The 25959-nt window shown below is 40.7% G+C and overlaps 2 protein-coding genes and 1 pseudogene across 3 annotated transcripts in view; all 3 read right to left on the bottom strand.

The window, feature by feature from the left end:
- Positions 1–4719, bottom strand: part of COPG2 (COPI coat complex subunit gamma 2) — a 195203-nt gene extending 190484 nt beyond the window's left edge. For both annotated transcript variants that reach the window (XM_053554026.1, XM_053554025.1), the window contains exons 1-3: positions 4592–4719; positions 3496–3548; positions 2842–2922 (exon numbers count right to left, since the gene is read on the bottom strand). In XM_053554026.1, the coding sequence (XP_053410001.1) occupies positions 2842–2922; positions 3496–3548; positions 4592–4628 (171 nt within the window). In that variant the 5' untranslated portion in view covers positions 4629–4719. The remainder of the gene's footprint in view (positions 1–2841; positions 2923–3495; positions 3549–4591) is intronic.
- Positions 4720–5005: 286 nt separating this feature from the next.
- TSGA13 (testis specific 13) lies at positions 5006–24213 on the bottom strand. Its single transcript, XM_053608723.1, has 7 exons — positions 24191–24213; positions 22420–22498; positions 20187–20258; positions 18859–19071; positions 9608–9747; positions 8901–9028; positions 5006–5175 (listed from the first exon to the last, which is right to left on the bottom strand). The coding sequence occupies exons 1-7, from the start codon at positions 24211–24213 to the stop codon at positions 5006–5008; spliced, it is 825 nt and encodes a 274-aa protein (XP_053464698.1).
- Positions 12913–15104, bottom strand: LOC128560236 (mitogen-activated protein kinase 6-like; annotated as a pseudogene).
- Positions 24214–25959: the final 1746 nt, after the last annotated feature.

The following is a 25959-nucleotide window of genomic DNA, read 5'->3' on the forward strand; positions in this document are numbered from 1 at the left end:
TTTCTGAGTAGCAAGGTATTAGACACTGTATTTCACTAACACTCCCAATATTTCAGATCACAGATTACCTAATATATTGTCATTTCAATATTTAATTTCTTCATTAAAACCAATCTCAACATTTTTCAGAGTTTCAGATTTCAATTTTCAGATTTCACATAAAATGTCTAGTTTTCAATCTATTTACTATTTGATGAAAACACTGAAACTTTAGGAAGAAAGACAAAGCATAAGAAGTTCACTTAAATCAGGGTATCCAGCTTGCTTATCAGTGAGAGATTTCCCTCTTTTCCTATCATAAATATTTACTGAATACCTAGAAGCCTATGTGCTTTTTGGTTATACTGGAAAATCTTAAGTCCCTACTTTTTTACTTGAAACTAGGGGAACATATGGATATGTCAAATCTGGTAGAAATTTAAAAGCATTTTTCTATAAAGCTCTACCAAGAACTAGGCAAAGATATAAAACAAATACTCCCAAACGTGTTTATGTAATTAATTGTGTTTATGCTGTGCTTGGTACCTTCCTTATCAAGATAATTAAATGTTTTGACATGAGTTGCCCCATCAAAGAGGCACTGACCAATATAAAAATACACCCTATTCTGAATAAACTTTGACTACTTAAAACTCTGTTTATATATTGGATTTAGCCAGCTTGGACACATGTGTGCTATCAAACTGACTTAGCCTTAAATGTTTGTAATAAGCTGCCAGACAGGGATTATGTTTGTGAACAGATATAGTTTATCTAAAACTATGTGCTTATTACTCAGTCTCATTTGCGCACAGCAGAACTTTATCAAATCTCTGGATAAGGTTTTTAGTCACAAAACATAGTAAAGATAAAATATTCTCTTAGGATTTAAGTACCATGTGTAAATCACCAGAGTGTATGGTATTTATACAGAGGATGCAAAAAAAAATAAAATTATACTATACACATCTTAAGAAAAAAACTTTATTAAAATTTTAAATCAAAATATACAAGTCATGTTGAGCCCCCCTTGTAATTGCAGAAGTCAAAAATGACTTTAAGTATTACAAATTTAATACAATTTTTCCATTTCTCAAAATATGTATACATATTTTGGTACCCTCTGTGTGTATTTATGTATGTGTATTGGCCCTCTGTATCTCTGGGTTCTGAATCTATTTCAACCAATCTCAGATTGAAAATATTTGAGAAAAAAAAAATCACGTTTGCACTGACCCTGTGCAGACTTTTTTCTTGCTATTATTCCCTAAACAATATAGTATAACCACTATTTACATAGCATTTACAGCATAGTAGGTACTACAAGTAACCAAGAGATGACTGAATGTACTACACCATTATATATCAGGGACTTAAGCAGCCTCAGATTTTAGTATCCACAGGAAGTCCTGGAACCAGTCTACCACAGATACTGAGGGAACATGAATCTATGAAACAAAGTCATATTTTCTAAGTTCCTAGACATGTCATGAGATTTAAAAGTCTAGGGCCAAAATATAAAAATGAGAGAAAAAAGAAAATTAATAACAATATAGGAGCAGAATCTTATGTTCCATGAGGGCAAATATTTTTGCTGGTTTACTATATCCCCAATGCCTACAACAGTGCACAAGACACAGCAAATATGCAATAAGTATTTGCTAAATGACTGAAGGAAAACTATTCCTGAATGCTTAGTATGTGCCCACTACTATTCTCAGTGCTTTACATTTATTATCTCATTTAATCACTACAGCATTATAATAGGTATTATCATAATCCCCATTTACAGAAAAAGATATTAAGGCACAGAACAGTTACTTGCCCAGAATATTGCTATAATGGTGGAATAGGGATAATAAACATAAAATATGAATTTAAAATCAAAGCTTTGAAACATCACTATTATACAAAAATTAAAAGGGTAAAATATCTGGAATTTATCTAATTTTGCACTTTATTTTCAAAGGGACATAAGAACCTCTAAACACATGTAAACAATATGTTCTCATACTCATTAAATTCAAGCCAAAGAGATGAGAATCACTACATACACAGCATGAACAAAAATGTACAGGTTGATGGGCGGCGCCTGTGGCTCAAAGAGTAGGGCACCGGTCCCATATGCCGGAGGTGGCGGGTTCAAACCTAGCCCCAGCCAAAAAAAAAAAATGTACAGGTTGAGCATCTCTAACCTACAAATCCAAAATGAGGAACTTTTTCAGAATCAACAGGACAAGAAAGGAACATTCATGGGAGCATTTCAGATTTTCAGATTAGGGATGCTAAGACTTAAATCTTATTCCAAAATTTAAAAAAAATCTGAAATCTGAAATACTTCTGGTTCCAAACATTTCATATAAGGCATACTCAACCTGTATATGTCATAGTCCTTGTGCTCAAAAAGTTTTACATTTTATTTAGCTAACCAAACACTGTCAGTATTAAAATTAAATTAATTTAAAATAAATAAACTTGCCTTGGCAACCGTAGCTCAATGGTTACGGCACACTGCCACATACACCGAGGCTGGCAGGTTCGAACCCGGCCCGGTCCTGCCAAACAACAATGACAACTACACAAAAAAAAAATCCGGGTGTTGTGGCAGATGCCTGCAGTCCCAGCTACTTGGGTGGCAGAAGCAAGAGAATTGTTTAAGCCCAAATGTTGGAGGACGCTGTGAGCTGAGACGCCACACATTCTACCAAGGGTGACAAATGAGACTCTGTCTCAAAAATAAAATAAAATAAAATAAAATAAAATAAAATAATAAAATAAACTATACTTTCCAGAAAGTACTTCATTGCATGTTATGAATTTTTATTCCAGGACATAAATCTGAGGAAAATCAAAATAATTTACCTGGTTCAGTAAGTAAAGAATCTTCGTAAGAATATGCAAACATCTTCTTGGATTGATGGGAGTTTCATTGAATATACGAGCCTACAGAAACATAAAAACATCATTATATGTAATAGGGTATTTTCCACCTTTTCTATCACAGATTACAGCTAATCAGTGTAATCAGCTATAATACAGACTATTTTTAATCACAATATCCCAATAATGCTAGTCATTGACAGTTCTCAATTTACTATTGTACATGACAGATGTGGCCTTGATTTTTCCATTCTATACTTTATAACTCCTTCCCTTAGGTCAACTACTTCAACTTTATGGGCTTTATCTGTTAAATAGCAATCACCTATCATGTATCATGTGATATCACACGAATACAATGAGCTTAATTTCTATAATTTCTTTCAATAACCTTGCACTAAACCTCTTCTGACATTTTATTTAAAATTCCCAACACGGGCCAGAGACTGCATGTCTTTGCATTTCTCTCAGTTGTAGAGTCTTCTATGACAGGTATCCCTCTGAAACTTCTCCCCCTGAACTGATTCCTTATTTTGGATGTCCTGATCACAGTATCCTTTGTCCTTTGATCACAGTATCCTTTTCATTCTAAAACAGAATAGAAAAGAAGGAACGCTATATACTTCCAAGTCATACCTCCTGTAAGACAGCACTCTTCTCCAGATGCTGGAAAGGATTGGAGCCACTACCTATATTATAAAACAAACAAATGTCTTTAATAGCTGTCCTACCCAAACTTATATATAATACCTTCTAGAAAAGGGTACTGAATGCTTGGGAAATCTCACCTAAGTGAAATGACTGCTTGGCTATCATCACAGTGACAATCATTACTAATACGCTTATGAACTGAATGAAAAAAATTGTGATTCTGATACTAGCTCTCTGTCATTGCCTTACTGTAAGAGCTTGGTCTTGGCTTTTCTAGGAACTCTGTCCAAAAAGAATCTTCTTTCCCAGCCCTCTTTTTCCATGAATGTTAAAAATGTCATTTCCACAACCAAGATTAATGAGATTGTGACAGGGCACTTTTGATTTCCCTAAAAATGAGCACTAATTTATGTGTTTCTAACATTTACTGAGAGGCAGAAACTAAGGGTTTTACGGAGAGTCATAGAGATCTGAAGCTGGAAGACCCAACCCTCTAACAAACGCTGCGAATTTTTTCTTTTGAGGAGGCTTGGCATCTTCCCCATTTGCCTGAGCATTCAACCAGCTGTGTCCCACGAGTCATTGCCCCCTGGGAGCCGGACCAAGCCAAGGTCCCAAGAAGACTATAAGGCACAGGCACCTCAAAGTTCATAGACACACACAGTCCTGTTGACCCCAGACCCACTCGGGACCTAACCCTACCATCACCCGGCGCCGCTGAGACGCTCGTACGCACTCCGCCCCTAGCCCGGGGCCAGCCGAGAGCTACGGAGGCGGCTCGGAAGGGCAGCGCCGGGGAGTGGGCAGTGGGGAGACGGAGACGGGGGCGGGGCCGCCCAGCTACCCGAAGCTGCGCGCGGGCGCCGGGACAGGAGCGCGCAGCCCTAGGGGAGGCTCCGGAGCCCGGGGGAGGGGCTACGGACTGGCCCCCGGCTGAAGTGGAGGGAAGGGGAGGGACCGGCTCCAACTCCGGCCCCCCGGCGCCCACGCCCCCAGCCCCGCCGTCCCAGAAAGCAGGTGGCGGCGGGAGGGGGAAAGGGCCCCCGCGGCTGAGGGTGGGCCTCAGAAGCCCCGCGCGTACCAGACTCCTCGTCCTTCTTGTCGAATTTTTTAATCATCTTGGACGACTTCCCAGCGCCCAGACACAGCGTAACCGTCCCGAGCACCGCAGCCGGCGAGCGGAAGAAGCTGCAGGAAGGCCGGCCCCGTGCCCTCAAGCCTATTGGGTCGCCGCGCCGTCACTCGGGGCCAAGGCCCGCCCTCCCCGGCCTCGGCGGCCGCCCCAACCCTCCAGGGTCATAGCCACGCCCTCTCTCCCCTCCCCAACCCAGACGGAGGCGGGGCCAGGAGCTGCCCCCGCGGGATCTCTGGCCGCACGCTAGTCGCGACCTAGCAGCGTACGCCTGCTGCGGCAGGAATACGGTTTTATTTGGGTGGAAGCTTCTGCAGGCCCTAGTTTCTGGAGAGCGAGGGTGGAGGCTTGAAGGGACTGTGTTCACTGAATGACAATGGCATTTTTGATGATCCACTGTTGAGCCCTTCCATGGCGGAAGGCGCTTTCCCCAGGCGCGATTCTGGTGGGCTTCTCTTTTAGAAGTGTTGAAAGGGTTAGTGGTTCCCAGATCACCTTGGAAATCGGCATTTCACTCCTTGACTTCTTGGAGACTAGGACAAAGCACAGGGCACCTGGGTGAATGTGGGGGTTTTTAAGTACTAGAACGATACTTAATGGAAGTCATGAAACAGACCCACGTGGAGAGACCAGAAAGCTGGTATTTACTGTCAGCAAGAGTGCAGAAGGTGGACCGGGGACAACCATTCCCCACCTTCTTTATAATCTTGTATTATTTCCCTTCATCAAAACACAGTTTAAACACACTGCCAGTTTAGAAGCTTCATTGTATAATCTCACCCCTGTCAAATGATTCTTTCTGAAACCACACTGACACTTAATGTGCGTTCACTCATATATCCACGTTCCTCTTAGCCTTTTCTCAAAACGTACATCGATTTTCTCTTGTCTGAGAGTGTAAGAAACTTTTTCTGCCTTTGCATCACTTTCTCCAGTCTAGCAACCTCTGTTCTTTCCGGGTATTTTTTGTTTTGTTTTGTTTTGTTTTTTGAGACAGAGTCTCCCATTGTCACCCCTGGTAGAGTGCCATGGCGTCACAGCTCACAGCAACCTCAAACTCTTGGATTTCAGCTATTCTCTTGCCTCAGTCTCCCAAGTAGCTGGGACTACAGGCACCTGCCACAACGCCCTGTTGTTTTATTGTAGTTGTCATTGTTGTTTAGCAGGCCCAGGCTGGGTTTGAACCCACCAGCTCCAGTGCATGTGGCCAGGGCCCTAACCCGTGAGCTACATGCACCAAGCCCTCTGTTTGTTCTTTGGCAGCTTCCATTGTGGGATCTCCTTGCTCCCATCCTTCCCCATTTCTTGGATACATTATTTATAGCCTGCAAATATCCCCTGAATCTATTCTCATACCACTACTGCTGTCACCTAGTTCAGGTCCTATTATCTACCTCTTGGACAGCCTCCTAAGAAGTCTTCATAGCCCCCATCCCCCATGCAAACTGTTTTCTATGTAATCTTTTCTTTTTTTTTTTTTGAGACAGAGTCTCACTGTGTCACCCTCAGTGGAGTGCTGTGACATCACAGCTCACAGTAACCTCAAACTCTTGGGCCTAAGTGATTCTCTGGCCTCAGCCGGGGGCCTCAGTCTCCCAAGTAGCGGGACCACCGGTGACCACACAACACCCAGCTATTTTGTTGTTGTTGGTATTGTCATTGTTTAGCTGGCCCCAGCTGGGTTTGAACCAGTCAGCCTGGTGTATGTGGCTGGAGCCCTACCCACTGAGCTACGGGCACCAACATCTATGTAATCTTTATTTGGATGCCTGGTGAACAAGAAACATGATTGGGGAAGAGGAGGTTGCTTGCTGTCTCTTTTGCTTGAAATGGTGACATTGGTTCAACTTCTCAGTAGACTGCCTTTGTTTAGGAAATGTACCATAATTGGCTCTTTAGATAAGTAAGTATCCACTCATTTTTCTTGAGAGAAATTATAAAGTCAGCATGATCTAACAGATGCTACAGACTGAGATAGTAAGTGTTCTGTTTAGAAAAAGTAAATTGAATGTATCCTTAACAGAATCATGCCCTTGCAAAATTAGAGAAATTCTAACCTAGATTAGATTCTAGAGAAATTCTTTCCTTAAAATATTGATTTAAGATGAACTGTTGATATCCTACATATGGTATCACTTAAGATTTAACTCCAACTTGACTGATCTACTATTAACTATATTATGTTTCCCTTACTTGCTTATAAAGTTTAAACCAGACTTTGTAGGTAGAGCTTCCTTTGAAGGAAATAGATTTTGTACTTGTTTATTCTGGGGCTAAAAATAAATGGGCTTTGGAAAAGGGGAGACCCACTTCCTCTTCATTGGCCCAAGGGCATTGGGATCCTATGCAGTTAGGCCCAGAGATTCCCACGAATGGGTAATGTTCTGGATGACTTCTGGAAAGTATGAAGGAGTGAGGTTGTGTTTGAAGCTGAACCTAAGTGTAGCCCCTTTAAAGCACAATAAATCACTCTCTGCTCATCACTTTTCCTCCATATCTGTGAAGTTTTGTTTAATACCATGGGTGGATTTTAACTATGTACAATTACATAGCATAGGGAGAGTAAAAAGGCGAGCAGTAGGTAGAGGTGGGGTGGGGTAGAAAATAGGTGAGGCAGAGGCAGAGAGGCCTAAAGAAGCCAGTTAAAGGATGGCATAATATGACCTCACACCTCTGGAATCGTGGCTGTTTGGGCTATGGAAGGCTGGCAAAGGTGTTAAGCAATCACTAAGATGACTTTGTAGAACAGGTAAGGATACCTTAGAGAACCTCAGAAATGGCTTGCGAAGAGAAACTGGATAAGAGAGTGGACCTTATCTTGGAGCCATAATGTGGTGAAGTCTAAGGATTCATCAATTATACATCTAATACACTAATGTATATTTGGTGCTCTGAAATCCTTCAGTAGGTCTCAACTGCCTACTGGATAAAATCCAAGGCTCTTTATAGTCTGGTTCACCTCTTTCACACATATTGAAAGTGCTATTATTAGTGCATGATAAGTGTCCAACACTTAGTAGGCACTCCATAAATGCTGCTAAATAAATGACAATATGTGAGAAGGATTTTCATTGCACCCTTTTCCATACCACTTTGTTTAGGAAATGTCCCATAATGGGCTCTTTAGATAAGTATCCACTCATTTTTCTTGAGAGAGACTGTAAAGTCACCATGAATCTAATAGATGCTGCAGACTGAGATAGTAACTTATCTCAAATTTTATATCCTTCCCTAATCCCCAAACACTTTGGGACCTCTGAGACTCACAGTCTTATCCTTCTAGAGCAGTCTTCCTCAAATATTATATGGGTACCACTGGGTGTTTTAGGTGGTACATAGATAAACATTTTAAATCTATTATAAATTTGATTTGAAAAATATATGATTATCATGATATATCAAAACCATGGTGTTAATGATATATTATTAATTAGGGCAAGAATTTTTACTCTTTTAAAGAAACATGCTAAATAAATATAGAGCAAATAATATATCAAAATGGCAAAGCTATTTAAGTGGTAGGGGATGTCATTTGGGAAACAGTATGCTAGAGCTTTCTTGAAATTTGAAGATTTAAACACAGTCCAAAGTTTAGTACCACCTGAGCCTCTAGGACAGCGGTTCTCAACCTGTGGGTCATGACCCTTTTGTAACAATGAAAATACATCCTGCATATCAGATATTTACATTACGATTCATAAACAGTGGCAAAATGACAGTTATGAAGTAGCAACAAAAATTATTTTATGGTTGGGGGTCACCACAACATGAGGAACTGTATTAAAGGGTCATGGTGTTAGGAGGCATTAGGAAGGTTGAGAACTACTGCTCTAGGAGTTATAATAGCTTCCATGCAACCAGGAAAAATAGTCTCCAGAACTACTACAAGAGATGCCAATTTGCCCACATTTGTAATCCCCGTAGATTCTACCCCCAGCCCACATCTCAGTTAACCATGGCCTTCAAAGATAGGAACCTGGATGGCACCTGTAGCTCAGTGGGTAGGGCGCCAGCCACATACACCCAGGCTTGCAGGTTCAAACCCAGCCCGGGCCAGCTAAACAACAATGACAACTGAAACAAAAAAATAGCTGGGTGTTGAGGTGGGCACCTGTAGTCCCAGCTACTTGGGAGGCTGAGGGAAGAGAATCGCTTAAGCCCAAGAGCTTGAGGTTGCTGTGAGCTGTGATGCAATGGCACTCTACCCAGGCTGACATAGTGAGACTCTGTCTCAAAAAAAACGAAGATAGGAACCTACCAGCTCTCCTCATGTCTCTTTCACAGACTGGAGCAAAGTTGAGCTGCGGGTACATTTTTTTCTGTTGCCTCAAAGCATATAGTTTTGAATAGTTCCCTTCACTCTTGAAATCATTGTCCGTAGAAAACCTTAACCAAAAAAAGTTCATTAAGTAGGTTTTAGGGCAGGGCGTTTAATGGAACCCATCCCTTTAAAGTTGGCTCTCCTCAGAGATTTTGAAGAAGAAAAAGGAACGATTAAGGCTGTTGGTTGGGATGGAGTAGAATTGTTCAGTGACAAGAGATACTTCTGAATTTAGCTCTGTAAGCTTTGAAAGAATTCTAGAATCTCCTCTCTCCTCTCTAAGCTAGCCATAGGCTGCTCCTGTGACTAGTTTCAGATGAACCTCTTTTATCTTTGTGTTCTCATAGCATGTTGTCCTTAACATGCACAGAGGGGACATTTTTCCCCCTGTTTTCTCAAAGCACAGACATTTCAATATTTCCCTTCACTCTCGAAATCCTGGTCCGTGGAAAAATTTAGTTTTCCATTATGTTTCCTCTTTCATTAGAGTGTAAATGAGGTTGAGGATCTTGGAGGGAAGCTGTTAGGATTCAGTTGAACATGTTCCTAGCAACCAAAGCATATAGTGCTGTATAGAAAAGAGACAATACCATGAATAAGGGGAAAGGACGGAAGAAAAATGAGAACAAGAGCCAGGACTTCACCTAAACCATTGTTCTTTCTTGAATGTAGAATCGTCCAACAGCGTCAGAGGGAAGATTGGTTTCAGCCCAGATCTTAACTTTTTTTTCTGAGGCATCTGAGGCAGCCAGAAGTCCTTGGTGGGTTTGTGCTGACAACTTTCCTATAGCAGAGAGAAGAAGGGTGAGGAAGTGAGCTGAGTCCTTTGGGACTTAAAGGCTGAACTTAAGTTCCTGGGCAAAGTTTCAGTCCCCTTAAAATGAGGCAAAAAAAAAAAAAAAAACCTGTCAGAGAGGGAAGGGAGAACTCAGAAATTAGAATCAAAGGAAGCTGCTCCCTGAGTAAGATAATACTTAATTTGTTTCCTTGCCAGATGACTTGCCCAAAGATTGGTCAGTTTCCGAAGTAATTTATTAAAACTTGTCTCTCGATCCTTGGAAGTGAATGGCAGAGGAAGTTACTCACTTTGGGGAAAGATTCAATTAGTGGCTCTCTTGGGAAATCGAATGCCTGGCAATAAAGAGAGAAGTAGATCCACGAGATTCTACCTTCCTTTCTTGGAGAAGCCTGCCTCATTCATATTCCGTTCTCTGCAGCAAAAAGGTCACGGAATGGGGTGATTTGTGAGGTAATAACTTCATTATTCCTAAAGGTCATAGAATCAAAGACTTTCAGAATCTTAAAATGTATCCAGTCTAACTTTTCATCGGACACATCGCCACAATCTTACCAAGTGGTCAATCTTTCTATAAAAAAATCCAATCTATTTCATCTTTGATCAGTCAATAACTGTCTTCCTGTGACTTTTACCCTAGAGTTCAAACAGAACAAATCTAGTTCTTCTTCCACAAAGTCCTCGCAAACTTGAAGAAATCCATCACTTCCTCCTAAGCTGTCTTTTTCAGGCTAAATATTGCCAGTATCTTGAATTTTTACTCATGTAATATGGCTTTGGTTCCCTTATTTTCCTGATTTATCTCATTTGAGAAAGTTACAGTATATGCTCTTCCTAACATGCGGTAATCTGACGTGAAAACAATACCAGAGGTAGTCATTGCTTTTTCCTGCTTTCTCATGGAACCAAGCACATTCTACATTATCTTGTGTGATTATTTACTTGCTCATGGTCCGTCTACCTCATTAGAATTAAACTTCATTAGAGCAAAGACTTTGGCTCAATTACTGGTATATCCCTAACACCCCTAATAGTTCCTGGCACATAAGTAGGTGCTCAATAAATATTTGTTGAATAAATGACCAAACTAATTAACTGACATATTGAACTTTTTCTACCAGAATTTTAAAGATTTTTTTGTCTTTAACACTTGCTGCTACTGAATCATGTCTTTGTTTGGGGTTTTTTTTTTAAACATTTAACTTAATTTTATTCATGCTTGCCTTGGGATAGGGAATAGATCATTCAGTAAAAACAAAATGTCATGTACAACTTTGAAACTACCATAATGATGTACTTTAATAGTTCAAGTTCAATAGTTTTTTTTTTCTTTTTTTTTTTTGTAAAGACAGAGTCTCACTGTACCGCCCTCAGGTAGAGTGCCGTGGCATCACAGCTCACAGCAACCTCTAACTCTTGGGCTTACGCGATTCTCTTGCCTCAGCCTCCCGAGTAGCTGGGACTACAGGCGGCCGCCACAACGCCCGGCTATTTTTTTGTTGCAGTTTGGCCGGGGCTGGGTTTGAACCCACCACCCTCGGCATATGGGGCCGGTGCCCTACTCACTGAGCCACAGGTGCCGCCCCAATAGTTTTTTTTTTAAAGTAAACACAATCAAGACTTTTTCTAGGAGCATTTTATAATAAAGTAATTCCTAATTTTTCTTTGTCAATAGATCAAGCACCTCCAAAATACAAATTCCTATACACAGTGAGCACTTAACATGAACACATATGAACATTAAGTACATGGACAGCCCTAGGATAAGCTATTACATATTCAGCTACATAGGCAACAAACCACAGGGCCAAATGGAAAAAGTAATTTGCAAATACACATTAAAAACTACATTAAATTTTATTTAGTCAACTTCTAAATACAGAAAATATACTGATTTGCTAAAATAAATTAGATGTGATGTATTAACACTTCATTATAAAGAATGCATACCAGAACATTTATAAATGGTAAATGAATCTTATTAAGAATAATTTACTACAATAAATGCTGGTTGAACGTAAGTGCATATTGTGAAGCACCATGGACAGTATATGTTTTGCTCATATTTTTGTTACCTTGAAGTAGATAACGTGTAACCAACTCGGCATTCATTTTCAGTTGCTTCTGGAAAATCATGTGTTTTAAGAAATGTGTACAGACCAGGCATGGTGGCTCATGCCTATAATCCTAACACTCTGAGAGGTCTAGGCAGGTGGAACGCTGAAATTAGGAGCTGGAGACCAGCCTGAGCAAGAGTGAGACCCCGTCTCTACCAAAAATAGGAAAAATGAGCCAGGCATTGTGGTGGATGCCTCAGCTACTCAGGAGGGTGAGACAAGAGGATTGCTCAAGCCCAAGAGTTTGAGGTTGCTGTGAGCTATGATGCCACGGTACTCTACCCAAGGCAACAGAGTAAAACTCTGTCTCAAACAAACAAACAAAAAATGCGTACAGTATGAAAAATGTGAAAATACTCATGAATGAAAACTTTTAGGAAAAAAATAGATATTTTCATGCCATCATGTACAGTCTCACTGTGTACATTTCAAGGCAAGATTTGACTCCTGTAAAATAGATCATTGTTCTATAAGAGAATGTATTTGCTTGTCTTAGGGTATTTCTTTTGTCTCCTCCTGCATTGCATTCTTTTGTTCAGTTCTTTTTTCTTTTTTTTGTTTTTGAGACAGTCTCACTTTGTTGCCCTAGGTAGAGTGCTGTAGCATCATAACTCACAGCAACCTCAAACTCTTGGACTCAAGTAATCTTCTTGTCTCAGCCTCCCAAGTAGCTGGGACTGCAGGCACCCACCACAATGCCCAGCTATTTTTAGGGATGGAGGTCTCGTTCTGGGTTGGGCTGGTCTTGAACCTGTGAGCTCAAGCAATCCACCCGCCTCAGCCTCCCAGAGCGCTAGGATTACAGGCGTCAGCCACAGTGTCCAGCCTTTGTTCAGTTCTCATTTTGGTGTGTAAACAACATGCCAATTAAAATGAAAGCTATCTCACATGTAGAAAAAAAGGTCTGGATTTTAAAAACAGAACTAATAAAATTCTTACTAACCGACACCATTTGATTAAGTTAAAAATGACTTTAAACATAAAAAAAAAGAACACCTTTCAAGAAGAATACAAAGAAAAATGTCTGCTGAGTGTTTTAGTTCAGATGTTTCAAAACACTAATTTGAGAAGGTTGCACGGCAGAAGGTATTAATGTGGCCTACACGGACTTTCCTGGTGACCCAACTGGACTATGGAACTGTGGGATACCTATGGATTCAAGCTGCTCCCCACTATTGTTTAGAAATCCTTCCTCATCTCCTTCTTTTCTCAAGCTTCCCATCCTCTATTAGCCCAATTTCTAGCATTTCAGTATCTTTTTTTCTGCTAAAGAACATGTCAAGTAACTGGTGTATTTTCCTTCTCAACTTGTTCATCCTTCCTTATCTCACAACAAAACTGGTTTGTGAGAAAACAGTCCACAAACTGGCTATCCCAAGAAGACTGGTATAAACCTTCTGATTGAGCCAGACTTTCCGTTCCTTTTCCCTGTTTTTCTTGGCTTACCAACTTTGATATCAAACTTTTTTATTCTAGTTAGGACACTGAGCTATTCAAGTCATTTATCAATATCATCATTAAGCTCATATTGTGAACTAAGTTGAATAGTTCCTGCAATAAAGGAATCAAAATCAAATCCCTAATTCTTTTCTCTTCCTTTTTCAGCCAGTTGCATTGATGCTTCCTTTAGAGCTATCTGAGCTTTAACCAATGCATTCTTTTCGCATTTTGACCTGCTTTTCTTATCAGATTTTTCTTTACTTTGTTCTTTCCAATTGGAAGGATCTATAATAAGCTTGGGTTCATAGTAATGGTTAACTTTGCTCTCTCTCCAAATTTTAAGTTATCTAAATATGATGATGACCTTGTTTTGTAGTTGTAAGTATGGCTACATTCCAGAACACAAAATTCATTTTAGTGATGATCTGGGTACTTCCGGCAAGTACCAAATAGAATAAATAGTATCCAAAGCAGGATCCTCTAGATCAGTGGTTCTCAACCTTCCTAATGCTGCAACCCTTTAATACAGTTCCTATGGGTCACGACTCACAGGTTGAGAACCGCTGCTCTAGATATTTTTCCTGATATCCATCCAAATATTTTCAAGGATCAACTTATACTTCCTCTTCATCAGTGTCACTGGACAGCCCTGTTGGGTCAAGCTGATATTCATCGGAGTCGAAGTTGTCATGAATAGGCCAATCCTTCTCTAAAATCTGAAAATCGTTGTACCTCTCCCAGTTGTAAATGTGACTGTGACTTTCTTCCATACGCAAAATATTAACTTCATCTTCAATATGGAAAGGATTATTTGAATTAGTTCATCCATTGGAAAAGAATATATGCTCATGGAGGGATGGGAGAACGCTGCTTCTGCTGTCGAGGAATCCATGGGACTAAATGTCAAAATCTGTTCTGGGAAACCCAGTGCTTCTGCACTAATCCCCAGAAGCAGCTGAGTTAAAAGTTTGTATGGCTCAGTCATGTCATTTCTAATGTAAACTGGAATTACACTAAGAAGCTCCTCACAATCTTCCTCATGTATGACAGGTATAGATTCTAAAATCAGCAGAATCTTTTCACGTGCACCTACAAAAAGGGTTTCACCAGTCAGCATTTCAGCAAAGCTGCAGTCTGCAGCCCACATATCAATGGCTTTCGTATAATTATTAGGAGAAAGCAAAAGATGCGGAGACCTGTAGAATTTAGTAACCAATCCTTCAGAAAGACGATCCTTCTAGGAATCATGAGAGTCTAGGGCCCACGCGAGACCAAATTCACCTACCTTCAGCACCAAGTCTTCAGTGTTAATGAAAAGATTAGATTAGCTGGTTTGAGATCTCTGTGCAGTGTGTTTGCAGAGTGGTATACACCAGCCCCTGTAGCAGCTGATACATGAATAGCTTGGCATGCAGTAAAGGGCCCTGCTCCAGCACATTAACCAAGCCTGTCTCCATGTACTCCTGAACAATGTAAACACTGTTAAGTTCAGTAAGAGAGACCATATTATCTGTTCATTGGTTTCTACTGTCACCAAGAAATTTCAAACACTTTAACAATGTTATCATGGTCAAGTCTTCTAATAATTTTGATTTCACATAAAGCATCTTTGACCCTCTAGGGATCAGTTAGGAAAATTATCTTAATGGTTATTCTTTTGTCACAGTCATCATCTACAACAGTAAAAAACAAGCCATTGCCTCTACAACCCAATCATTTTAAGTCCAGATACCTACAGCCCATATCAAAACCATGAATATTCATGAGACTTTCAAATTTCTCTGTCATTCTGAAACCCTTACTATCACCTTTTCCTTTTAAATTGCTACACTTGTGTAAACAAGGAAGAGAACTGGCATCAAAAGGAACAATCTTTCAAAAAGGGATAAGAAAAATAATTATGCTTTCACAGCAAAATGGTTGGTTTCTTGATGTTCATTGCATAAGCCAACCAGGCCCATTGAGTTTCCCTTAGATTTAAAGCTCAAAAGGCTCTACTCATAATGTGAATTAAAAAGACTGCAGTATTCGTGGGAAATGGGCAGAGACTCTGCAGATGTTTAAAGAAAACACTCAAGAAATCAAATGGAATGAATGACATACTATGCACTCAGATTTACTGCACTAAATGATTTAACATTTAACAAAAATGTGAATAAATATGCACACAACAGGTTTCTGTGAACCCCCTCCTCACAGTGCAGACACATTCATTATTGGACGGTCCTGAGCAGCATCATTCTAAGGTGCTGGGAAGCACTATTTCCATTTTGCTTCTCTTCTTCCTTGGTCGCTATCTATTTCAACAGGCAGCTGTTGGTTAACAGAAGATGTCTTTTGTTAATGATCAGGTGGCTCCAGCTCACCACAATCACAGTCACTGCTACCGTCCATCTTAATCAGCTACCATCAGACTTCAACTCATCAGGGAGTGCGAGGAGCCCCGGAGAGCCCCCAGTGTGGGCTCAGGTCTCCAGTTGTGTCTATGAGGCTCCTGCTACTCTGTCATGTAACCCCAACCCTACCCACAAGAGAGGGTAAAGGAGAGGGGGTCTGAACCATGTCTTTTTTTTTTTTTTTTTTTGAGACAGAGTCTCACTCTATTACCCTAGTGTTGAGTGCCATGGCATCATCATAGCTCACAGCAACCTCAAACTCTTGGGCTCCAAGAGAGCCTCATGTCTCAGCTTCCCACGTAGCTGGAACTACAGGTGCCCACCACAACATCCAGCTAATTTTCCATTTTTAATACAGACAGGTCTTACTCTTGCTCAGGTGGTCTCAAATTCCTGAGCTCAAGCAATCCACTCGCCTAAGCCTCCCAGAGTGCTAGGATTGCAGGCAGGAGCCACCGTGCCTGGCCTTGAACCATGTCTTTTTAATTCTGAACTCATTCTCTTTAAGCTCTTCTAGCTTTAAGGAACAGAAATCCATTCACATTATCTTATATAGTAAGTGTTTCATGGTAAGAGCAGATGTGCGTAGGAATTAACACATAGTTCACCATCCAGCCATAAAAAGAGCAGACATCTAGCAGAACTGGACCTTATAGCAGAAAAACAGGAAGTGAAAAGTTATTTAGAATCCAAGACAGCACTAGCTAAGGACCAGCATCATGACTCCAATACAGCACTAGTATGTTTCTCCCACCTTCTTCCTGTCTGCTTCCTGTATCTTTTGTTCGCCCCTTACCTTTACTCTCTCTCTGTGTATGTACACATATGTATCTTTTTCTACATATGGTTTCTGCTTCTTTATTTCTACTTCCCTATACCTTCAACCCACCCGCGCTCTACTTTTGTGGCCCTGCCATGACCCTTTTTCCTTAGGGTTTGATTCTTTCATAGTCTTCCCCCTTTCAGCTTGCATTCCCATTGCCTCCATCTCTTCATTTCCCAATTCAGATGCTTGGGAACAATCTAATTATTTCAGGGATTTGGGTTGTAGCAGTTTGGTTGCTTTTTAAAATAATTCGATTTGTTTTTTGTTTGGTTCAGGAATACCAATCTACACATAGGTCACTAACTAGCCTATGAATTTTGCTTCACTGAGTCTGGTATCCTCTTTTGGTCCCAGTTAGGAGTAGAGACAAGATCATCTTATACAAGATCGTCTCCATGAGACTGTGGTAGGGTCAGTTTCACTTAGAAGGGGATGTGAATATGACAAATCTGGGACACTCCACAGCTTGCTTACTAGAACTCCCACTCTTCTTTTACGCATGCCTGGGCATAGCAAAGAATGCTTTTCTTGTATGTGATCCTACATTTACAAAAGATTGTCACATTTGTCCAGCAAGGGAAAGAGGGGACGCAGCATGAATATTAAACAGACATTGTAGATACTGGGCATTTCGATGTTCATGGACCTGTTCCGATAGCCCCATGAAGTTACCATCATGACAGTCTTTGATAATCAGCCTTAACTCTGCCCATTAATACAACTTAACTGGCATCACAGTTTGCTTATGAATGTGATTAGGTTCTGCACCTGACCTGAAGAGTTCACAAACTGTTAGCTATTGGAAGAAAGCTCTTCTCGCACCCACGTTAAACGACAGCCTTGCATTTCCACCTGTACCATATCCAGGGCGACTCTGGACCGGCATCAGCCCCTTTCTCAGTATATATTCAGCCCACTACCATGAGAAGTGACCACTGAGCCACCCTCAAAGGGCACAAACTCTGAGACAGACCCAAAAGACCACAGGCAACTTATTCCTTAACTCCTTTGTCTGTATATACCATTTGGCTATTAGCATTTTATCTTCCACTTAAGAGAGTAATCTCTCACTTCCATCCATCTAGCAACTAAGGAAACACTAATTCCAAATTCCCTACATTTTATTATAAGGGTCCCTGTCTTGGGTAAGCCCACGCACAGCGTCAAATTTCTATTAGATTCTTTCGTTTGACTTTCTTTCATCTCATTTAATTTGTTCTTGTAGGATGAGGCCCTCTCCCATGGCTGTCAAGACCTTTTAAAGATTTTGATTCTCAAATATCTCTTAAGTCAATTTTCTTCATTTCTCTGCTAATGATTTACTTCAAGTTTTCAGTATCTCTCACCTGGACAATTTAGGAACAGCAAAGCTTATCTTTCTGGGTTTCACCTATTCCACAACTAATGCACATTTTCAACCTCCAAAATGGTCTTTCTACAACATAAATTTGATTACGTCCTTTTATTTTCTGCCATTCGCTCTCTTACATCTGTCTTCACGCCTTTTCACTTCCCTCTGATTGGAATATTCTCCTATTCTTTTGTCACAGCTCACTTCCCTGATCACTCCTTTTTTCCCTGACAGAGATACTGTTCTCTATTTTATATTCCTTCTATAGCTTATAAATTCTTCTATTCATATGTCCTGCTATGTTATCTGTATAATTACTTTTATACATCTCTTTTATTAATCTGTCTCTCCTAGTAGACTCCAGTTCCTTCAAGATAGAAACTGTCCTTTATCTTACATACAGGGCATCTTTATATTCTGGTTTTTAGCTTACTGTATGTTCAGCGGTTGTTTATTGAATGGAATTTGAATTTGTTTAGTCTATAACAGAGTCTAAATGTCTGACTACTGTGATAGCAAATTTCCTCTTCCCCTCTCCTGATACCCAAAAGCAATGTATGTAAAGCATAACCCTTTATTCCTTTCCCATTTAGGTATTTACTTCTGTTCTTTACTCCTCATTTCCTGATCCATCTTTTGCTACTTTCTTCTCAACTAATAAACCAGTGGCCAGTTTACCCTTTGTTAATTATAAATAAATTAAGTATCTTCAGCTAAAGAGGAGCACTTTCCAGTTAAGACCCCATTTTCTCCCTGCAATGAAGTTTCCTGACCTAAGCTTGTAGAGTTCTGATTCTGAGTGTTTTCCCAGCTATCTAGATCCTACTTTGTGTCACAAATGTCCAGGAATAAGAAGGAAGAGGTGGTTTCCCAAGTACCATTCTCCATGTTAAGTTAGCTCCCTTCTCTGAGATAAGTTCTAATTCTTCAGGGTCCCTGTTTGGGGTTCCAGGAACCTTCCCCAGGTACCATTACCTTGAGCAGTAACTCCTTGGGGAAGTATTTTGGTGAGTTGTCCTTTTCTTGCTGGTCGACTGGGCAGGGAGGGGGGTTGTTGGTCATAATCAGTAAAGTCTTATCCTGATCATACTCTGTTACTTTTAACATGAAGCTTGTGGTTTTCCTGTTTTGAGTCAGGAATTTCTGCAGTGCAGTGGACTTCAAAGGTTTATAGTACTGGGCCTGAGCAGACAGAAAGGTTTCCAGAGAGACAGAGAGATTAGGTCAAGAGAAGATTAGCAAATCAATTGGCTGATCTATTGCCTCTGTGGTGAGGACAGAGGCTGCTGAGGGGCTGGAGAAACCCACTCCAAAATTCTTTCATCAGAAACTGGCTGAAGCTCTCGGTCCTTTTCTATCCTCAGAGCATTCCCCTGAAAATAGACCAAGGGGCTGGAGACATGCAATGGCAAGTTTTCCACAATAAAAGGAGCATGAAGAGGGAGGATGGGCGGAGGGAGGGCGATTGGTGCGATCACACCTACGGTGCATCTTACAAGGGTACATGTGAAATTTACTAAACGTGGAATATAAATGTCTTAACACAATAACAAAGAAAATGCCAGGAAGGCTATGTTAACCAGTGTGACGAAAATATGTCAAATGGTCTATAAAACCAGTGTGTGGCATTAAAGTACATGGCTATGATTTAAGGAGCATGAAGACTTAAAAAAGGTAACACGGCACAGTGTGGCGGGGCAAACAGAGGTGTCCATGTGGCTAACCCTAACTGGCCTTCTCTCTGCAGCTCTCTCCTGGACCCAATCTCCTTGCTCGGGGAGTTCCTGCAGCAGTACACATGGCCTGATGCCCATCTTCCCTGTGGACATTTCCCCACACGTTTCTCCACACAGGTACAACCCCATCAACACATTCATAAGCACCTCCTTAAAAAGGAAAGCAGTCACGAAAGACAGCTTATCAGGCAAGTGTGGATAAGGAAGGGGCTATCCCGCCAAATTTGCTTTTCTCCCAACGGGAGGAAGGCAGAGAGCCAGAAAAGGAGAAGAGAGAAAATGGATTATATGGGTTTTTTTTTTTTCTTTGTGTGTGTGTGTGTGTGGTCATAAGTATGTTTTCTCAACTTAGAGAAAAATATCTGCGGGGGCCACTTTATTCCCAGTTCCCACTTCCCACCTCACCATCCCTGGCTCCCAGCACTGCCTCTGGAAGCAGCTCTGCCTTGGTGTCCCACAAGTCTGCACACTCCCAATGAGCTGGGGGCACATGGAGGCATTCCTGATACTCTACTGAAACCTGCCCTTAGAGATCTTGGGGAAATACTTTTTTTCACCTACCAAATTTGGATGGACTGTGTAATACTGAAGGTTCTCCAGAACAAATTTTGATTGCCCGACTGGATAAAAAATCTAAAGACAATAAGCAAAATTAGTGTTTTCAGGTTGCAGCTATCCCCCACAGTATTCCATGCCTTACCTCAGCTTAATCTCACTAAAATCTGGTCTCTAATTCTACTCAGTGAGGGGTACAGTGTGCTTCATGTTTTGCACTCTGGGTTTCTGAAACCAGGGCCACAGCAAGGAGAGCTGGGTTCTAAGACATCCTCACAGGGAAGCTTGTAAAACGCTGACGGAAATGATGCGGACCAGCCTTATGGAATTGCAGGAAGAGCCATTGAGGGGCTAAGTAGAGAAGTCAGCATCAAAGTTCAGACTGAGACAAAGCCCTCAAAGGAATTACACCTCTTCAGCCTTTTCCATACCTGTAGGAGTGACATTGGTGGAAATCAACATGGAAGGCAATCTTCAGGGAGAAGAGCAAGTTGCAAAAGGGCAATAGTCTGAGGGCTGCGAGTAAAAGGGGGCCTCTGACCAACTCTGCCAGCTGCGCTGGGAACAGACACACTCTCAGGGGAGGAAAGCAGCGGCAGGGCATTTTGCATTTTTGAACATCTCTGCAATATACAATTCTTCCAGAAATGTTCCCAAAAAATGATTTTGAATTTTGGTAACACTCCTGTCTCCCACTTTGCATTCTTCTGCTGTTGGTAGCCCTAGATACCAATGGATTGTTTTGAGTGTCGTGTCTGTGGTAGAGGAGCTAAGCCTCTTTGATTCCCCTCCTGGTGGCCCCAGGTTCTTGCCCCCTTTTGTCATAGCCTTATCTCAGGATGAATCAAAGGGACAAGAACAGGAGGAGGCAAAACTCTGAATTACCTTCTTTTGGCTTGGCATAATCAGAAATCAGGAGAAAAGAAGAGTGTATAATCCTGTGTTTAGATCAGCATTTCTAAAGATCGTGGTACCTCACAAGGAGCGGTCTGGTAAGATAGGGTACAGAGGAAAGGCAACGTGCACTGAAAGGTGAATAAAGCAGGAAAGCAAATGGAAGAAGAGAGAAACAGTAAGAATGGGACAGAACTGTAGGATGAACAGAGTCATTGCTATGCTCCAGGAGGAAAATGCCAGAAGTTGGGAATCCTTAGGGGTTGGAGAAGGAGAAGGAAGAATAATAGCAGAGAACTCTTACATCCCTCGAGGGAGGGTAGAATGAAATACGGCGTGAATCCCACGATGCAATCATTTAATTTTTTTTTTTTTTTGAAACAGAGTCTCAAGCTGTTGCCCTGACTAGAGTGCTGTGGCATCACAGCTCACAGCAACCTCCAACTCCTGGGCTCAAGCAATTCTCCTGCCTCCACTTCCCAAGTAGCTGGGACTACAGGTGCCTGTCACAATGCCTGGCTATATTTTGGTTGCAGCTGTCATTGTTGTTTGGCGGGCCCAGGCTGAATTCAAACCCGCTGCTCAGGTGTATGTGGCTGGCATCTTAGCCGCTTGAGCCACAGGCGCCAAGCCCAATCATTTAATCTTTATTATATTTAGAAAACTGAAGTCCATTCTTTCATAACAAATTTATGAAAAAACCCTGCTTCACAAATATGAAATGTATGTGTATGACATATTTAGAATTATAGAAGTCTTGGAAAAATTTATTTGGGGGAAAGGTGTGCAGACTTTTTAAAATATAGGTTTTTTTTAAATATTGGTATTTGAAGAAAGTCCCTGGGTGAAATGTTTTTACTCCCGAATTTTTTTGAGGTATTACCTCTCTGTTCCAAATTAGTCTTCAGCAGTTAACTAAACCCACAAGATTGTCCAAACGGTAATAAGTTTTCAGTTTTGTCATGTTGAATTACACTATCTCTGGCTGATTAAATAAAGTTCGCTTGGAAAATTCACTTGAATGTAAAAAACACATTAAAGCAACCAGGATGCCCAGTGGAGTTTTGCTATTATACAAGAGGTAGTTGTGAATTCTAGGTAAATTAGAGTTTAACACTCTGATAGGTTTCTGGTTCCTGCATTTTATGCTAATATGTCCCTGTCTCTTCTTTTTTCTATGCTTTTGTTTTTCTTTCATAAAATAACAAAAATTAACCTTATTCTCTATATAAATCTTTACCCTCCTTTGCTTTCAAGAGGAAGTTTGTGAAACCCATTTTATAAACTACTCTAAACAACTCCAAAGAAAGACTTCAAATGAACATTTGCTGATGCTCTTTCTTACCTCATCATTATCAGCAAGTATGTCTTTCTCAAGTTTAACTGAGTTATTTTCTGAGGTCTTTGAATCATCCTCTTGAAACCTGGAAAAGGCAGAACATCTGGTTGCATTTTTGTCTCAGAAGCTAGGCCTTCTGCATCTTCTTAACCTCCCCCAACAAAGTTTGGGAGCCTAACCCAGAAGAGCCCAATTTAGGTGATTGTGAATTGAAGTGAGGACTAGGACTCACTAGCCAGCCTGCATCCCGGGGGAAACCAAAATGTCCATTCGAAGAGTAAACAAGTAGGACCTCTTGGAGACAGAATGACATCTGATGAACTTATTTCTTCTAAAATAGGGATTTTATGTGGCGGGCGCCTGAAGTCCCAGATACTTGGGAGGATGAGGCGAGAGAATCACGTAAGCCCAGGGGTTTGAGGTTGCCATGAGCTATGATGCCGCAGCACTCTACCGAGGGCGACATAGCGAGACTCTGTCTCAAAAAAATAAAATAAAATACAATAAAATAGGGATTTTAGGCCACTCAAGGAAGTGCACTAATAGCCTGCTTAAGCTAAACTCTTGTTGCCCGTAAGGACCACCACCTCCTTTGATGCCTACTTGTCCCACTCTTCTCCACATGGAAATGGCCCTGCCTTTACCAATGATTGGCCAGTGATTAGCCAAGGAATCCATGAGAAAAAATAAAGTTAATGGAACTTCACAACTGAGTTTCCAATCCTTATTGACCTTGCTTGGGTTATTGACTTTCTCATCTCCCTAACCACATCTAAAGATTTTTCTTCCTAGAACTAGGGTAGTAAAAATGATAATCAATGATAAATATTTTTTGTACTCTGCTCTTTCACTTGCTTTTCTACCCCTTATTCTGATACCAGTTCCCTTTGGGGAAAAGAGGAGAAAAGGAAGAAGAGACAAAATTTAATAATAAAGTATTTTTGATTCCCTGACTGATTCTTTTTAAATCCATTTACTGCCTAAACATAGTATAGATGCTCATCAGTAAAATTGGGTTAATGATTAAAATAAATAGCCTGCTTCCTCCTTGGAGACAGTTCTATTTGGGGGTTAAGTTAGCTCAAATTAAGAAGAATTATGCAACTACTTTAACCAGACATTTCTCCTTTAAAAATGAGAATAGAAGAATAAGGACCAGAACAAAAAAAAGTAGAAATGGCCAAGTTGTAGAATTGTGGGTCAACTGGCCATAACATGGTGCAAATAATCTCAAATCCAGGATCAAATCTCATCCAAGGATGGCTAGCTTCCATCGGTTGCTGGCCACTGGTTGTACCATTGACTCAGATATCTTAAACATGGTCCTGGTGGGAGCAGGTGACCCATTGTGGTTAGACTAAAATTCATCCTCACTGAACATCTTAAATTTACTCACTTTTACTATGTCTTATTGCCCCAGTTATCTAATAATAATAAAATATAATCTTTAGCGTAGCACTTTTCAAAATGATTGTTTGCTATCTAAAAGACAGTACAGGATCCCAGATACTCTTCTTCAAGGCTGATTTAAGGCACAGCACTACATGAAAAGTGCTTTCTCAGTCCAACAATGTCCATCATTTTGGCAAAGTTACTTCTGTTGCTGCATGAGACAGAGACCAAGGTCTGGTTTATGATCTGGGGACAGCTAATCAATTAAAATGAACTGAATGAGAGTCTACTCTGTAACAAGCACTGTTCAAAGTGCTGTGGGCTTACACAATAAATTAGTACAAAGTGGTATTTCTAACTTAGATGGGCAAACAAGACTACACACTTGGTCTGTCTCTTTTGACCCATTGCTATTCACTGCTAATTGGCCAACTGGAGGCAGGTGTTCACTCAAGGCCAAATTCAGCGTCTCTGGAGAGTCCACATTCTGCAGGGTTCAATTCAGTCCAAACATTCTTTCCTTAGCACACACCGTGTGCCAGGCCCCCTTCTTGATCCTGTATGGGAAACGAGAAAATAGACAGATGCTATTGTAGATGTAGAAAATACACAAGGCATGATGATCCTTGCCTTCAACAAATTAAGTCTATCTGGCAAATGAGGGGAGGAGTGAGAAAGTGATTATTAAATGTGAAACAATAATGACAAATGACATGCTTATACATTAGGTAAGTCACTTCATCTCTTGGAGTCTCAATTTCCTCGCCTGCAAAATAGAAAGCATTAATCTAATAATTTCAAAATAACATTCTAGTGCAATGCCTGTGGCTCAGTAAATATGGCGCTGGCCCCATATACCAAGGGTGGCAGGTTCAAACCCAGCCCCGGCTAAACTGCAACAAACAATAGCTGGGCATTGTGGTGGGCGCGTGTAGTCCCAGCTACTCAGGAGGCTGAGGCAAGAGAATTGCCTAGGCCCAGGAGTTGGAGGTTGCTATGAGCTGTGATGCCACAGCATTCTACTGAGGACGATAAAGTGAGACTCTGTCTCCAAAAAAATAAATAAAAATTAAAAGAGAAACAAAATAACATTCTAATTCCATGATAGTGATGAGATTTACCTACATAAAGACCTGAAATAAAATTAACTCACATGTGTCAGTTGCGAGAGAAAGTTGGAGCAGTAAGCCATCTTCTAATTTACTTCTCTCAACACAACCAGGCTCATCCACAGATTAGGTCTGAGAAGTTAGGAAAAGCCTGAGTATATGTTGGGGAGGTTCTGCAATACTTTCTGATGTAGACAATGGAAAGATGTAAGTGGATGATGTAGAACCCACCATTCAGAGAAAAGAGAGGTCAGGGAGTCCTAAGGAAGCTGTTCCCTAAAGGATGTGCAGCTTGAGTGGTCCTTGCAGGATGTGTGAAGTAGCCTAACTGTAAGGTTATTTGTTGTTAAGTAGTAAGAAATAAAAGTAGATAGGTAGAGGGGATCACACTATGGGGCCCTTGACAATTAAGTAGAACATTCATAAGACCCTGAATCAGCCCAAGTTCCTGTGAAGCCCACAGATTCTAGGTGAAAGGTCTGTTAATTTTGATAGTCTTACTAGGTGATTGTTTAGGTTTGTGTCCAGTTTGATCCTCTAGACAGAAACCCTAAAGATGGTTGATTAGAGTTTATAATTATGAACTAAACCCTGAAAGGGACTTTTCAAAGAAACACACTAATAAGTATCTCACCTATTTCTCACCTTAGTTTTTCTAGAATCCTAAGTCCAGGGTATGTATTTACTGAAACTAAAATAAAAATGAGCCATCATATCGCAAAATACAAGTCTTGTGTTGCTAGTCTTCAAATGGAAAAAAAAAAATCACACAAACAGTACATTTAATATAAGAATGTAAAGATTTGGTATATAATACCTTTAAGGATATCAGGAAATATACTTCAGAGAGAAAGATGAAATTCCTTGGCCTGGAAACTTTCCATCTTCAAAATATCTTTTTTTTTTTAATTTTAGTTTTATTTTTTGAGACAGAATCTCACTATGTCACCCTTGGTAGAGTGCTGTGGTGTCACAGCTCACAGCAATCTCAATCTCTTGGGCTTCAGAAATTTTCTTGCCTCAGCCTCCCAAGTAGCTGGGACTA

Source organism: Nycticebus coucang, chromosome 11 (assembly GCF_027406575.1).
Source record: "Nycticebus coucang isolate mNycCou1 chromosome 11, mNycCou1.pri, whole genome shotgun sequence".
In the NCBI taxonomy this organism is placed as follows: Eukaryota; Metazoa; Chordata; class Mammalia; order Primates; family Lorisidae; genus Nycticebus; species Nycticebus coucang.

Coding starts and splice junctions, on each gene's coding strand:
- TSGA13 (XM_053608723.1), bottom strand. CDS start 24,213: ATGGGTCAAAAGAGACAGACCAA. Junction 19,072..20,186: donor ACACAGTCCATCCAAATTTG/GTAGGTGAAAAA, acceptor CTGTCTGCTCAG/GCCCAGTACTATAAACCTTT. Junction 5,176..8,900: donor AAGAGACATGAGGAGAGCTG/GTAGGTTCCTAT, acceptor GCTTTGTCCTAG/TCTCCAAGAAGTCAAGGAGT.